Source organism: Phyllobates terribilis, unplaced genomic scaffold, assembly GCF_046119375.1.
Source record: "Phyllobates terribilis strain yellow unplaced genomic scaffold, ASM4611937v1 Scaffold_4__5_contigs__length_816908805, whole genome shotgun sequence".
Lineage (NCBI taxonomy): Eukaryota > Metazoa > Chordata > Amphibia > Anura > Dendrobatidae > Phyllobates > Phyllobates terribilis.
The window spans coordinates 171,977,935-171,995,380 of record NW_027362764.1 but is presented as its reverse complement, the minus strand read 5'-3'; the positions used below and the strand labels follow the sequence as shown (position 1 = coordinate 171,995,380).

Here is a 17,446-nt window from a genome sequence, read left to right as displayed (position 1 = left end):
CCGGTGAGGGGAGGCCCTCAAATCCAGCTCCCCATTAGGGTGTATGGCGGGGGATATCGCAGGCGGTGGAGGATACAGGAGTGGGTCGGTTTCCTCTAGAAGTAAAGGTGCAGCTGTGACATAAAGCGTTAATAGCTGTATATAGGCGGTTCGCAAGCAGCGGAGCTCATTATGGGGCCGGACACTGAGTACTACCTGCTCCTCCGCTGCCATGTTACCTGTGACAGCGCACTCACCTTACAGCCCCGCCCACTAACGCATCATCAACGTCATTTATCGTTGCCCCACACGCTCCGCCCACTGTCGCCTAACTGTTACGTGACTAAGGACCGTTAATTGTTTTCATTTCCTTCCCCACTACAAAGCGACCAACATACGAAAGAGAGGGTAGCCAGGGGCAGACTGTCCGTACAGGTGCACACGACACCGCGGGAGCCCCCTGGCGGTGGTTATCGTGCTTGACAGCTTCCTCTGAAAATGTCTTGTCGCAATGACGTGTGACTGCTCTTGGCCCCGCCCCCTAGCCGCAGCCAATCAGCGCAGCGTTCACATGAGGTTTGGCGGTTATGCTGTGGAAGGAGGTGTCCGGGGCGCTGCGCTGTGTGGCTGAATTTCAAGGAAGGAGACGGCGCAACGAGCAGCAGGAGGAGGAGTGTACGCCCGCTCCTTCTAGCCCCTGTCCCCGGTGTGGAGTGTGACCCGCGGGTACAGGCCGGACGCTGTCACCTCCCTCAAGGCTGGAGGAGCTGTATGCGGGGGGCGGAGGACGCCTGACACCCTGCACCGCGCTGCGCACCATGGTGTTCCAGAAGCTGCGGGAGCAGGTGAGAGGCGGCCCGGTCCCCGCTGCTGTGCGGAGCTGTCACTCGGTGCATCCCGTCCGTGTGCCTGCACGGGAGGTGGGCATATGCCAAGGGCATGCAGGGCTCTGCATTCCTCCCAGATCGCCATGTGACCTATCACTCAGGTTCTGCTGGGAGTTGTGGTGCAGCCCCCTGGACTTCTATATGGAATGTGCAGCAGATGGGTTGTTCTGTGCTGGTGTCACCACAGGTGTGTGCTGGTGTCACCACTGATACATATGGCTCCTTGTCATCATCTCCTCCATAAATGTTCTGGTTATTCCGGGCTTTCTGGATATTGGTGATGGCGTAGTACCGCTCCATCCCATGATGTGACCCCGGGGTGCCACCCCTGCCCCTCAGCCCTCCATGCACATCTGCACAGGAAGTGACATCTACCACACTGAGAAGGTGGCGGTAACGTGACAGTGTCAGAAGTCCCATCATTACATCCACATTGCTGGTGGCTGAAAGCACAGTGGTGACTATTGCACCATGTTCTCTAATCACTCCTCCATGCTGATGGCCATGACACCGGAGTTTATTATACTCGATTATATGGCGCCATCATTGCTGTCCCCACAGTGTAGATTTTCTATCAGTATGTCTGAGTGTGGAGGAAACCCATGCAAACCCGGTGAGAACATACAAACTCCATGTAGATGTGGGATTAGAACCCAGGACCCCCAGTGTTACAAAGCAGCAGTGTTGCTATTGGTCATAATCCCAGGATTTAAAGGGGGGTTTCCTGCCCTATCGGCCAGTAGCCACTCCGTCCTGGGTCCCTGCTGCTTGGTTTTGGGTCCTGTGCTCAACACAAGGATGTGCCTGGAGCAGTTGTTGTAAAGGGGGCTGGCTGATTCCTATAGTTTAGGCCATCCTCCTCCTCTGCACAGACAAGGAAGGGGACTGGTTTAGCTATTAATTGGCAATCCACTAGCCTCCTTCACTGACAGCGTCAATCAAGAGTGAATCTCCCACGAGTTGACCTGAGGATCCTGGCACCTTTGATTATTTTTATGCTTGGTAACCACCATAATGGGGTGCCCTGCTACTTGTAGGCCTCTACCTGCTGACATTGGGGCTATCAGTGATTATATATAGTGTATCCACTGCCAGTCTTGGTGCCTCCTCATGTGGCAAGTTACATAATCTCACATTTATTTTAGGCCAAAGTGAGAGGACAGAATTAGCAGAGTCTGATGCTGTATATCCAGGAACTCGCTGATGTGACGTCACTGCTGCTCTGTAACCTGTAGATTCTGTTTGTGCTCATCCAGATCATCGGGTTGTTCGGTTTTATGAAATTACGATCTGTTTGCTCTAGTTTCTATTTGGGTTCATGCCTGTGGGGTGACAGGTGCATTTCCTGAGTGTAATCACCTGGATGTACGCATGAGCGCCATGCCAATCCCTCACCTGCCTGGCTGCATTCACCTCCATTATTTACCATCCTGCCCTATGTACATTGCACTGGGTTATATTTAGCTTCCCTGCCATCTAGTGTTTCTGTAGTGGGAGCAGTTGGTGGAGCGTTCTGTGTACACGCTTTTTATGCAATACATATGGTGTTTTTTTGTTTTTCTTCTTGCATTTACACTACAGTTTTCTATGTCCTGGATCCCTTGATCAGAGGAGTATTTGCACAGTGACTTGTTCAGAGCAGTGACCACTGATATAGGGCATTAGGATGGTGCAGCCGTAATGCGATTTGTTCACGTCAGTGACAAGGTCTCTGCTCTGTTGTGACAGCTTCAGATTCCTCTGGCGCTGGGGTATAATTGCAGCCTGGTTGTATGGACTGTAAGCTTATTCTATTCCTTATTCAACTCAATATATGCGATTCAGTTTCTGCCAAGTATAGGTGTGCGGCTGAAGTTGTGTAGCCCCGGCCTAAGAGACTTGGATCTTTTGTGTTCTCATCTACAACCATCAGTCCTTCAGCCTTGTCATTGACATGAAAGTGCCATATATCCCTTTCTTTGAAGGGGCATTTTCCAATGATTTTAGTACATGGCTTTAAGGACTAGGTTATTTAAAGGGATCTTACATTAAAACCGTTATTGTCACATTTGGAGAAGTTGATTGCCTGCTGTGAATTTGCCAAAATTTTTAACAAAATAGTCCAATATTTTTGCCAACCCAGCATTTAGAATCTGTGCCGAGCACAGTCACTTTCTCATTGGATTTGCAGTGTCCGTCAGAGGATGCCAATGTACAGTACCGCCGCTGTCCATATGTTCCTATGTTTAAAATGAAAAAAAATTCACACTCTTGACCTCTGTCAGGTTAGTTCGGGTCCACAGATACATTTATAAGCCCACTCTTACATGGATGACCTTTCCACAGGATAGTTCAGTATTAGATCCGTGGGGGTCTGACACCCTGGCAGCACTATTGGCTACAGCGGTGATGTGTGTTGTAGTTGTGACGTTATGGCTGCAGCCAATGCACAGACACAGGAAAGCTGGCGCTGGGCAAGTACTAACTGGTTTTACCACTCGAGGCCAGAAGTATATTGGTGGAAAACCCCTTTAAATTATTAGCCAAATTCTGTTTAGGTAGTTATTGGCATTTTTTTCGTGTTTGTTCTTATTTATGCTTATATATTTCTATTCAGGTGAGGCAACTGTTTTTGCTAAAGTGACAAGAAGTAAAGTCATTAATTGATCATATGTCATTTTGTCATCTGTTTAAGATGCAAATTCAGCACTGACAACCAATATCGCTGCCATTCCTGTAGTCGCAATTACTGCAAATTTGGGGGGTTCCATCTAACAATATGTCACGTTGGGCACTGCTAGCCCAGAATATACATAGGACATGAGGCCATGTCAATCAAGGCAGAAGAACGGCGATCACTGACGTCCATTGGACTGTGCTGATTAGCATACAGCTTGGAAGACTTGGGTATGTTTTGGGATATGCAGGGGGATGTTGATGGACTATGGGAATAGACCAGTTAAAGATAGTGGCCTTAGTTTATATTGGGAAAACTGGTGACAGATTCCCTTTAAGAAATATTTGCATGTGGCATCTGTTACATTTAGGGGAATGAGGTTTTTTTTTCTTCAGCATCTTAATAGAAAATTCTGCAACAGGTCTGCTGCATGTGAATGTATTGGATGCTTTTCTTTTTGTTTATTTGATGGAGGTTTATGGTGTTAATTGAAACTTAAACTGAAATTAAGCTGTTCAGTTTTGTTTATGAAAGCCAAGCTATGTCCTTTCTGTTCATTCCTGTAACAAGTACAACCTGGGACATGAATGAAAAATTCCAGCTTTTCCGGACATGGTTTAGTGCTTTCCCTTTTACTGGGATGTCTCGGTGGCGTTCCACCGGTAATGGAGGCCATATGTGACACATGGCCGCCACACTGCGATCACTTCACTGAGATGACACACAACCACAATTAAATTACGTTCCTAAGATTCTACAATTAAAAGGGGAGGACGATGAATGGGAATGATTTCAATGTTGTTGACTATAAATTAGCTATCTGCAAACTTTTTGGTTAAAGTGAACCCCCAACTACAATCAGATGCGGAAAGATGTTTCCAAACACAATGTATTTTCTAGCAAAAGTGCCTTAAATTCTGAGGCTCTTACCAGTTGCTGTGTTGGTCCCTGGATCGTGTGAAATTCTTGTAGAAAAAGAAAACGCTTTCTACTATTTCAAACTATGAATGTAAAACTGACATGAAGGGACTTTTTTTTTTTTTTTTGCTCTTTTCTTACACTTTGTAGTGCACCCCTTTTTTGTTATACCAATTTTCTAAATATGACGAGTCTAGTGACCTCAGTCTTTCATTTTTTTGACAGACCTGAATGTTGGTTTCCTGAGCGTTTTGCAATTGACGTTTCCTGTTTAGCTGCCTTCTCTAATTTACATGGGTTATGACACGCTCTGTTCATCGACTGCACATGAAGGTTAAACTAATGCATGTGAAATCGTGAACAAAAATGAGTTTGAATCTTAGGCTTATGAGGTTATAAGTGCACCAGGGGGAGGCTAATTCTCCGCCAGTGCATCTACCAGTGGCATTACTCCATGCCTAACACCTCATTCTAGATTGATTTCTGCTTACCGTCACTATTTCACCATTCTCATCAACACTGATCAGATGTCAATCAAGAGCAAACAGCTGGTGCTAGGTGGGTAATAATGCAGAGGATTGGTGCCCCGGCAAGGTGCCCGCTTTCGGTCTTGTTTGTAGTCTTATTTACCAGGGCTGTGGAGTCGGTAAGCCAAACCTCCGACTCCAATTCTGACTCCTCAATTTCCATGACTCCGACTCCCTCATACACGGCTCATGTTTAAGTGATAAGTTTACTGTAGCACAGATTCATCTCAGCTAAAAGCCTAGACCCTTAGATCAGGAATAGGACAGACATTTATAGGACATTTCATAACTTTCCCAAATTCTTATGAAAAAATATTCCCCACAAACTGCATTGAACTACTGTACCCAATTTATTATATATTTTAGGAGTCTTTCCATTTATACCGACTCCACCAAAATGGACACTGACTCCGACTCCACAGCCCTGTTATTTACATATAGGTTCCAAGCTAACTTTCTCAGTGATGGAATATATGTTTATGACCAGGAAAGTATGTGTGAACCTGGGCTATTTCTCTGAGCTCTGGAGTTGGTATAAAATGGACAGACTCCGACTGCTAAAATATATAATAAATTGGGTACAGTAGTTCAATGCAGGATGTGCTGAATATTTTTTTATTAGAATTTGGGAAAGTTGTGAAATGTCCTATAAATGTCTGTTCTGTTCCCGATCTAAGGGTCTCGGCTTTTAGTTGAGATGAATCTGTGCTGCACTTTATGCACATGCTCAGTAATGAGGTCGGGCTGTGCAGTCGGGGTAATTGAGGAGTTTGAGTTTTGGATTACTGACTCCACAGCCCTGCTATTTCGATGATACCCAGGCATGTTATGATCTTGGTGTGACTTTAAAGCTACCTCAGGTTCCCTCTAAGTGCAAACATTAAAGGCTTATTCCTGAAAAACGTAGTTGTCTCCTATCCATAGGCTAGAGGATAATTTGCTGATCGCTGAGGGTCTGACTGCTGGGACCCCAATTTATCTTGAGAATGGGGTTCTGAATCCCCAAGAACAAGGCTTCGCGACCCCATCCTGAATGAAGGGGGTTGTGTGCATGCTAGGCCTCTACTCAGTTGAGTCTTAAATGAAGTGGAGGTCGATAATGTGCACCTCCGCTCCATTCAGGATGGGGCTGCAGTGCTCCGTTCTTGGGATCACTGGGGGTCCGACCACTGGGATTTATTCTGTTGATAGGGGAATGCTTGATTTTTTGGGGGGGAAATAATCCAGTAAAGGGGTTATTTGGGACTTTTTTTTATCTATCGTCTTCAAAACTTGCCAGCAGGTAGTTGCTAAATACATGCCCGTTCTACCCTTTGATGATCTTTTCCAGCTCAGGCAGTGCTTCTCCAGCTTCATTTGACCTCACGTCAGCAGAGCAGTTCTTTCACTTCCGGTATGCTCTGACAGTGCATCCCTGCAGATGTCCTGTTGATCCACATGTGGCTCAGCCTAACCCAGCGGAGAGCCCGCTGTCAGTCAGCATGACATCGGCAGTGTCGCCAGCAGAGCCAAAGAGAAGAAGCTGTTCTGTCAAGGTGTCACCAGAAACAGGAGAATCGCTGTCAGGAACGGTACATGACCACTCTGAGCAAGGAGAGATCGTCACAGGGCAGTTGGCAATTACCTGCCGGTAAGTTCTTAGCCATATTGCCATTAAAAAAACAAAGCAAAGTCTTGGATAACCCATTTTAAGTCTCTTCTCTTTTTGCTTTGAAAGCATGAAGGTAAAATAGAGAAGCCTATCAAAATGAAGGCTGCTCAGATCTTCTAAATTCACTGTGGGAATGAGGGCAAATATTTCTAAACTATTTTCTTCCTGAACACACAATGTGCCGGCCATCTGTATCCCAGACTGTTAGAAACTATGCATTTTATTTTCATTGAAAGGCTTCTTCATCCCTCTACAAAATCTATCTGCACTGAGCATAGAGTAATATGATTTATACCCCATCTAGATTTTATTTAATTTTTAACCATACACTAATAAGCTGAGGGCACCAACTAATGGTTTTCTCTTCTGTCTCGTCAAGTTCATCAACTTTGCCAAAGGATTATTTAAAAAAAATAAATAAATAAAAAATCCAGTCTTTCCCTATCATGTGGTAGGATGAAATATGAAGGCTTATTACCCAAAAATGACAGTCTCCTATAACGCGCGGCAGGTGAATCTTTCAAATCTGCAACATGTCAATTTCTTTTGTGGCAAATATGCCTTTTATTTACCAATTTTACCTATAGACCTGAATGAGAGGAAGAAAATTTGCAGATACAGTAAAAACCGCATGTGCATTTTTTTTTTATTTATTTTTATTTTTTTACTTTTTGCAGTGAAAGAGAAACAAAAACACATGTAATCCGCCCATTATTGATAAAATCAAGTTTTATCCAAACTAAGTAATTGGAAATATCCAAAACAGAGCTGTTTTATTTATACTTTATACTAAAGGCAAAAACACAATGGAAAAAGGCAAGTGGCCTAATTCAGCTAATAGGGGCAGAATGCTGCAGATGCGCCTAAAGACACCTCTCCCTCCAAATAATCCTGTGAGCCTCGCCACCTTGTAAAGACCATAAAAAAATTAGCATGAATAAAATAAGAGAAACAACTAGATGCTTTTGACCTGGTGATAGGTTTTCTTTAGGACAGGTGCAGACGAGTGTATTTTCGGTCCTGGTGGAACAAACAAAACATCGGATCGCACTCGGACTGATCTTTGTGTATGAGGCAGAGTCTGTCCAAGAAAAAAAAACACATCATGCCCGAGTTTGATCCTATATTTGGATTGCACTGGCAAATGCAAGTCAATGAGTCCATGGAAGCCATCGGATTGCACTTGTATGACATCTGAGTGCAGTCTGATTTCCAAGGATTGACACAGTGGAGAAGATGGAGATTTTCTTTCTCCTCATATGATCGTTCTCTGATCTGCATAATCGGCCAATTCTCTCTGATGAGAGAATATATGCTTGTCTGCACCTGCTCTTAAGGTCAGTATTTTTACTTTTTGTCATTCCAAAATTGTAATTTTCTTTAATCATTCTTTTGTAGAACCACTTGTGTGCTTGGGGTCGTTGTCTTGCTCAATGACCCATGTTTTCATGAAATCCAGTTTATGGACAAATGTCCTGATATTTCCCTAGAATTTACTGGTATAATTCAGAATTCATTATTGCATCAATGTTGACTAGCTGTCCAGGTTTAGATGCAGCAAATCATACCCAAACTATGATGTTACAAATTTCACCTTCCAATTTGCTGATACCAAAGGTTCACATACTTTTGCCACTCGGACATGTGATATTGGATTATTTTCCTTTAAAAAATTAAAAAGTCTTTTATATTTTGGAGTTTTTGTTTTATTTGATTTCTTTTATTTACTTTTAAGACTTGTGTGATGTAGTTTTTGATCAAACTTATTAAAAAATATTAATTCTTGAAGGGTTCACAAACCTTCAACCACCACCGTATATTCAGTTTATGGGTTTTGTGAATCCTCATGGCTGAAGATTCCTACGGTTCACACAGTATTATCAGGCTGAGGAAGTTCTGGCCTTGTGTTGTTAGTCATAGTTCTGTATTATTGTGCCAGCAGCAGTTTAACTTCTGCCTTTGATATTTCCTTAGAACTTTGTAGGAGTTGCCTGCTTCATTAGAATGCTTGCTAAACATGCAGGGCTGCAATCGCGCGGTCAGGCTCTGATTCAAGCTGCCTGAACCAAGTGTGAATGTAGCTTTACACTGGACAGGCTGTCGCTAGCAGGTTGGTACAGTAGGGAGACACCTAATGGCTAGAACTTTGCATTGTTTTTTCGTGGGTAAGGCTTTGTGCCCACGATGCAGAAATGCTCCAGATTTTACCTGAGCGTTTCTGCATCTCCCTGGCAGAAAAAAACGCATGCGGATTGTACATGTGTTTTCCTGCCAGGGACATGTGGATGTGAAGCGTTCTTCACATGCATTTCCACATGCGGGTTGACAAGCACTTTCCAAGCGATTTTAGCATCACTTGGAAAGTGCTTGACAACTTGGTCACACTATATAAATCCATGCAAACGGCATGGATTTATATAGTGTGACCGAAAGAATGGTAAAAAATAAATCTATACTTACCTTCTGATGGCCCCCGGTGTCCTTGTCTTGGCTTGCCGGCAGCTCGCGGTAGATTAACGGTCCTGTCGACGTCAGTGGTCGCGTAACCCGTCACATGACTAAATGATGTCACCGCATGTCCTTTTAGTCTACCGCGAGCTGCCAGCAAGCCAAGACAAGGACATCGGGGGCCATCAGAAGGTAAGTATAATATTTATTTTTTATTTTATTCTTTTTTTTTTTTTTCCAGGTACTATGGTACCCGGGTCTGGAGGAGTCTCTCCTCTTCTCTAAACTCGGGTACCATCCGCACATTGAAACGCATGGATTCTGCATGTACAGAGCCAGTGATGCAGCTGACATGCGTTCCAATGCAAGTCAATGGCGACGAAAACGCAGCGCTTCCGCAAAATAATTGGTAGTGCTGCGTTTTTTTTCCGCAATGATAATCCGCAGCAGAAATTTCCGCAGCATGTGCACAGCACATGCGGATTATCATTGGGGGACATGGCAGGCCTTCTACCAAGCGTTTTTTAAGCGTTTCTGCAGCGGAATTGCCGCTGCGGAAACGCTTAAAAAACTCATCGTGGGCACACAGCCTAAGACTGTGTAATTTGTGGATCACCCACTTGGCACATTATCTAGACATTCGTGCATGTTAAATGTTATATTCTTAATTTTAGAATATTGATGAAGACACTACATATGGTGTGAAAGGCATAGTTGACTTTTTTTATGTGTTTTGATTTTTGTAACTCACAAAGTTTTAGCAAGTTTTCTCTCCAACATTAAAGGGAATATGTCAGCAGGTTTTTGCTCTGTAATCTGATGGCAGCATGATGTAGGGACAGAGAGCCTGTTTCCAGTGAGGTATCACTTACTGGGCTGCTTGGTACAGTTTTGATAGAATCCCTGTTTTCTCTACTATAGATCTAGCAGTTCTCTGAATGCTGAGCTGTGTATATCCCTGCCCACACCACTGATTGGCAGCTTCCTGTGTACATTGTAAGCAAGCTGCCAATCAGTGGTGGGGCGGGGTTACACAGATTAGCCTGACTGGCCTGCATGGGAGGCCTAGTCCTCTAGTGATCCCATACTGATAAAACACTGATGGTATTGAAACTACATCACATAATCTAATAAGTGACACATCACTATAATCAAGATCTTCATCCCTACATGATGCTAATCTCAGATTAAATAGTAAAAACCTGGTGACAGATTCCTTTTTGAAATAGTGTTTTCGGTGTATTTGGCAAGGAATTTGAGTTTACAAAGAAAATCCAGAAACTGTTATATTAATGTTTTTTTTTTTTTTTTTTTATACATTCTAGCTAATGTTTGTGTGAATGAGATTCATTGAAGACAAAATTTGGGCATTTGTGCTTTAAAGGGAATCTGTCACCACTTTGGAGATATCAGACCTCTACTATTGGCCATACAGGGTATAGAAAACTAAATCTATACATACCTGTATGACCCATAGTAGAGGTTTGATTGCAAAGAAATCTGTTTTTATAAACTCCGTTTTTCACAGGCTTGGCGCTGGGGGACGTCATGAAATCTCCGCCTATGTGCTTATTATTCCCTGAAATCCCCACCTATATTCTTAATTATCATATTCCCCCCTCCCCTGCACTCACAGGGTCCTGTGACGTGCACTGTGCTCCCTCTTGTGCCGGGAATGCGCATAGAGCGCGATTTGCTTCATCCCGGCCCCTTCTCTCCGTGCTCTGCGCTGCAGGGTTCTATTGCGCAGGCGCCGGGGAGTCACTGTCACTTTCCGGCGCCTGCGCAATAGAAACCTGCGGCGCAGAACACGGAGAGACGGGGCCGGGATGAAGCAAAGAACGCTCTGTGAGTGGCGCTTTGCGCATGCCCGGCACTAGAGGGAACACAGTGCACGTCACAGGACCCTGTGAGTGCAGGGGAGGGGGGGGGGATATGATAATTAGCCCCTTAAGGACCTTGGGATTTTCCATTTTCCCGTTTTCGTTTTTTGCTCCCCTTGTTCCCAAAGCCATAGCGTTTTTATTTTTTGGTCAATATGGCTGTGTGAGGGCTTATTTTTTTTGCGGGACAAGATCTCCTTTTGAATGACATTACTGGTTTTACCATATCGTGTACTGGAAAATGGGGAGAAAAAAATCCAAGTTCGGTGAAATTGCAAAAGAAGTGCAATATCACAGTTGTTTTTTGGGTTTTTACCACGTTCATGGAATGCTAAAACGGACCTGCCGTTCTTATTCTCCAGGTCATTACTAGTACGGAGACCCCAAACATGTATAGGTCCTTTTTTATTTAAGTGGTGAAAAAAAAATCCAAAAAAAAAGCACCATTTTTCGTGTTCTGGGGCCGGTTGAGGGCTTAAAAAACGTAATTCTGGCGTTTAGAATTTTTTTTCTCGTTACGCCATTTACTGATTGGATTAATTCTTTTTTTATATTGATAGATCGGGCAATTCTGAATGCTGCGATATCAAATATGTGTTTTGTTTTTTGTTTTTTTATTTTGAATGGGGCAAAAGGGGGGTGATTTAAACTTTTATATATTTATTTTTTTAATAATTTTAAAAACACTTTTTTTTACACTTTCTGCATGCTTCAATAGTCTCCATAGGAGACTAGAAGCCGCAGTTTTCTGATTGCTTCTACTGCATACAGGCGGTGAGCAAATCGCGTGTATGAAGTAGAAATGCTCATGTTCTATGAGTGCCGACCACTAGGTGGCGCTCATAGCAATCTTAACATGACAACCACGGGGGTCTGCTGCAGACCCCAGGTTGTCATGCCAACCCATCGGTGACCCGTGATCATGTGACGGGGGTCACTGATGGTTGGGGCTAATGCCGCGCTTATGGCGCGGCGATATTAAATGCCACTGTCAGAAATTGACAGCGGCATTTAACTGGTTTAACAGCCGCGGGTGGATCGCGATTCCACGCGCGGCTGTTGCGGGCACATGTCAGCCGTATAGATCGGCTGACATGTGTCCGGTTCAGTGCGGGCTCAACGCCGGAGTCTGTGCTGAACCGGGGGTGATGGCCTGGGGCGTACTAATATGCCCCAGGCTTTAAAGGAGTTAAGCTTATAGGCGGGGATTTGAGGGAATAATAAGCACATAGGCGGGGGTCCGGGGGAGGCCAAGCCTGTGAAAAACGGAGTTTATAAAAACAGATATCTCTGCAATCAAACTTCTGCTATGGGCCATACAGGTATGTATAGATTAACTTTTCTGTACCCTGTATGGCCATAGTAGAGGTCTGATAACTCCAAAGTGGTGACAGATTCCCTTTAACTGCAGGATCTCTCTCTAGCTGTGAAACCAGTATAGTAACCGGTAGCATGCATCAGTGATATGTTACTCTTTGCCAAAGAGTCTTCTCCAATATAACATGTTCCCACCCCCGTTGTTTGACAATGGCCTCCTTCAAACACAAGAAATAATACTTCACATTTTTCTTACCACAAAACAAACACCGAACTTTAGCACTACGGGCCATACTGTTAGTACTAAAAATAAGAGTCAGAAAAAGGAATGTAAAAATTTAAAAGCACTCCAGGTATTTGTGTCGTATAAACCAGGTTACTATCTAACATGTAAACATTAGTTACATGGTAATGACTAGGCTTGGTTCGAATTTATTCTCACGTCCCAATTGATCGGACTTGACAGTGGTCCATGTCCCCTGCACGTGAGTGGGAGTACCACCTCTTACCAGCTTGCATCCAAAGTTCTTCTTTTGATTAGCCACCCTTTCCTGACGTGCGTCACACTGCAACAATGATGTGACGTTGCACCAGGCTAGCTCAGTCAAAAGAGCAGCCACAGATGCCTTCAGTTAAGATGGGGTACTCCTGAACCCCTGCAGTGACCGCAGACCACTATGCTGGCCGATGTTATGGGTCATTCATATTGATTTGCACTAACTTAAAGGCCAGAGTCATATTAACGTATGGCATCCGATGCGAGATGCTAATGATTCTCGGCTCCTGCTCTGCTGCGAGCGTGAGCTGTGTGCCAGTGCTCTCTTGCATGCGAGAATCGGAGCACAGGTGTGGAGGAGACTGTGAAATTAATTTCTCCATTGCTGGCATCCGCGGGAATCGCACTGCACTCGGGTGATATCTGTGTGCAGTGCGATGTTTCACATGCACCCATAGACTTTTATGGGTGCTTATGATCCTATTCTTGGATGCAGTCGCAACATGCTGCGGTTGGTTTCGCATGCCGAATCAGCATGAGAAAATAATCGTAGATGTGAGCTGCACCATAGAGTAACATTGGGGCAAGTGCTACCTATTTTTTATCGGATTGCACTTGTCCGATTTCATCGCAAGTGGGAGCGAGCTCCAATAATGATCTCTGTGATAAAGCTGAAATATGCCCATTACCAGAAGTGCTGTGATTGCATTCAGGGCTGTTGAGTCGGAGTCAATTTGGGAAAGTTATGAAATTAGACTTTTAGCTGAGATGAATCTGTGCTACAGTAAATTTATCACTTAAACATGAGCCATGTATGGGGGAGTCTGAGTCGGTGTCATGGAAATCGAGGCGTTGGAGTTGAAGTCAGAGGTTTGGCTTACCGACTCCACAGCCCTTGTTGCATTTTAGTTACACAGACCAGGTTCTGATCTATAAAAGCACTTTAACACTTGCCAACATGTGCGGTTTTGTCATACGACAAAAAGTCGATGCCATTTGGAATCTTCAATAAAATGCAATATATGAAAGTGAAAAATATTTGAATTGTCAGGAATTGTAACTACACACTTCCCCCGAAGAAGAAATTGGTATTTGTCTTTTGTGAGGAGGTGGCTTTGGGTACTTTGATATGAATGGAAGATGCAGAAATAGTTGAGTGGGCTCTATAGGTAGAAAATTATTGATCACATATCTTCAGGATAGGAATTGGCTTTTAAAATTTACCTGTTGATTTTATAGAAAAAGCTGTAGTGTGGACATGAGGAACAACTCTCTATTTCCACCTATTATTGTATATGATTTCCTGTCCCTATAACACATAAGCAGCAGCATGGAAGACATTACACTGCAGTACTGAGCAGCGTAGCTGTGAGTCCACCACTGAGCTGACCTAAAACAATGACTAGAAAGCAGCAGCACATTCTGCATGTGTCCATGCATTTTTCAACTCTTCCCTTCTCTCTCCATAAGTTTCTAAATAGACAGCTGTAATCGGATCCCTCAGTCAGCTGGCATTCTGTCTTTTTGAGCAAGACAGATTTTAGAAGTTTTTAATAAATTAAAAAGGGTTGTCTGTGACTTATGTTGATGACCTATGCTTAGGCCTGGTCATCAGTATCTCATTGGTGGAGGTGTGACATCCAGATGTATCAACTGTATAGTGCCCTCTAGCTGGGTACCACAGTCCACCACCCCCACCTCGTATTTGAATCAATAGGGGGGTAGATGTACAGTACTTGGCTGTGGCCTATATAAGCAGTTAATGGAGCTGTGTACTTCCGTGTTGGCCACAAGTAATCACGTCCGGCTGCCGCTGGCACCAGGTAATGCCGATCGGCGAGGCTGCCAAGTGTCACACCCCCAGCTTCGCTACCAGTCAGATATCGGCTAAGGATAAGCCATCAATACAAAACTCCTGGACAATCCCCTTCTTAATCATTAATTTAGGAGACTGCTGGAGGAAAAGGAAGAATAATTCTCAAGATATTGAAAAGTTTCTTATTTGCTTGGATTATTGATTTATGTAAAATTGTTGAATTTGTGATCATTTTAATTTGGTGATTGAATGCAGTTCCTATTGGTTGAACATGCCTCTGATCAAACTATGGTATGCCTAAAATGCATACTCCTATATACTCCTATAAGCTGTTTAAAGGGGTTTATTACCCTTCCTCAACCCCCCCCCCCTCCTCACACACACACACACACACACACACACACACACACACACACACACACACACACACACACACACACACACACACACACACACACTTTTTTTTTTCCTCCCAGTCTGACATTTGTCTTGAAAAGACATTGCTGTACATGGGAAGAGTTGCAGTTTAACATTTATGTTCTGTTTTCTTTTATTCTGACTTTTTTTTTTTTTTTTTTTACAAACTGCGTTCATTATTTTTTTAAATTGAACAAGGTTACGTTTTTATAAGCTGGGACAGTTAATTGGTAACCTGGGATGTGTGGAAAAAAATTTGGCAGGAGAAGTAGCTGCGATTCTGAAGAAAGTATTGCTGAAGTGGTTCCGTTAACCGTTTACGCCGTTTGGGAATAGACTTTCTTGCACTGCAAATCTTCACTTGTTATATTTGGAAGACAGTTGTAGCCTTTGCATGATCTTCACTTCCTTTTAAGATTTGGAGCACGATCTGTACTTAAAATAGCAATGTTTTTCATATCTGCACATATTTAACATCTAAAGTCATGTAGATGGTGGAAGGCTGTGTACACATGTTATGGCCATTTACTGTATAAGCAAGTTGTTTCAGAAATATCAGAATATGCTAACAGACGACGACACTGTAAGTAACACCTAGACTTTATTTATTTTTGACTGGGGTCTACCAATGAATACGGTAATTCTATATTTTTTTGTTTTGAGGAATATTTGTAACGTTGGGCTGTAGACACTTTCTAGACAAATGATGGTGTATTATGAGGGTATATTCCATTAGATGTATTACTTAGGAGGAATTCTCAAGTTTGACATGTGTTGAAACCTGGGACATTTTTTATTTTTTGATCTTATTCTGTCTGAATTCCTTCTATTAAATCTGAGTGTAGTATTATGGTTTCATTCAATTCAGAACTTTCTATACACAGCTATATTATGTCAGATGGGTAAAGAGGTTTTTCTCTTCATGATTGGGAAAAATTGCAAAGTACCGGTACATATAAAAGCAAGCAACTTTGCAATTTATCAGTTATTGAAAATCCCCTACGTTTTTTAAAATAGTAATTTTTAACTTTATCATTGACAGCTCATTTCCTAGGTTATCGGCTACCTCTGCAGTCTGTCAGCAGTGGCCAGTTTCCTAGGCAAGTAGCGCAGCTCTTTCAAGTTCTTTTGCTATAGAGCTTGCAAAAACAATGGCCCAATGCCGCACAGGCAAAGCTGCCCCTGCTTGCAGTGAGGGAGAGTGCACAGTTCGGGTTAGTGGGTCAGTCATGTCTCTGATCTGAGCTATTAAACATCAGGAGCACACTACGGGGCAGGGGAGCGGTGTACTCCTGAGTAAAGGATTATGAGAAAAACTATTTAAGGGTTTTACCACTATCAATTATAAGGCTATGTTCATAGTGTTTTTTTGCTTTTTTTTTCTGCAGCTGAAACCTTCTCTTGGCAGTAAAAACACTATTCAAAATGCTAATTTTTCAGTGTTTTTGACGCAGTTTGTGGGTGCGTATTACATGTGTGCTTTGTCCATAAAATTGCTTTCAAAATGCAGCTATTTTTGCACCGTTTTTTCACTTTCTCATTGCTTTCTATGGATGGAAGAAAATGCTGCAAAAACGCTGAAAGAACTGACATCCTGTGGATTTCAAAAACGCTACACTTTTCCAATTCAGTCAGGAAAACAGTGTGCATCAGATTCCTGAAGTCTCGTAGCTTTTTCTGATACTGTAAGGCTATGTGTCCACGATGCAGAAATGCTCCAGACTTTTCCCTGAGCATTTCTGCATCTCCCTGGCAGAAAAAAACGCATGTGGATTGTACATGCGTTTTCCTGCCAGGGACATGTGGATGTGAAGCGTTCTTCACTTGCATTTCCGCATGCGGGTTGTCAAGATTATCATTGGGGAACATGGCAGACCTTCTACCATGCTTTTTTTTTAAGAGTTTCTTTAGCGGAATTGCCGCTGCGGAAACATTTAACCGCATAGTGGGCACACAGCCTAAAAGCAGCTTTTGATTTGCATTAAAAAAAAAAGCTGATTCTGAACAAACATATATGCTGAGAAGGACTGTTGGACTCAACACACCCCACCCCTCTTCTAGTAGAAAGATAAGTGTTTTATGGCAGTCATGAAAGTATTTTTTTTCTCTTTTTAAAAGACATGGTCTCTTTTGTAGGAACCTGTCTGCTACAAAAACGGTGTTTACCTGAAGACATAGTGGAAGTCTGCAGGTAAATTCCACTTTAATATTGTTCAGCAGTTTAACTGGGAGAGCAGCTACAGGAAGAAAATAAGGTTATATTCTCCCTGCAGCTGCTCACTTCCAGTCATCGGGGCGGTGCAGGGAGCGTGCTGCTATCAGTCAGGGATGATAGTGCACTCATTGTGCAGTGTGTCCTGGCTGTTGCTGCCCCATTCCCTGGACCTTCATTTCCTCCAGACTACTAGTATGTCTGCAGGTAAATCCTGCTTTCTATATTTTTTAACTGAC

At 43.2% G+C, this 17,446-nt stretch overlaps 1 protein-coding gene across 1 annotated transcript in view; it reads left to right on the top strand.

Moving 5' to 3' along the window:
* The first annotated feature begins 515 nt into the window (after window positions 1-515).
* The window catches only part of ANKRD28 (ankyrin repeat domain 28), a 197,559-nt gene continuing 180,628 nt past the window's right edge, over window positions 516-17,446 (top strand). Inside the window, exon 1 of the mRNA XM_073677937.1 lies at window positions 516-824. Coding sequence (XP_073534038.1) covers window positions 798-824 — 27 coding nt within the window. The 5' untranslated portion in view covers window positions 516-797. The remainder of the gene's footprint in view (window positions 825-17,446) is intronic.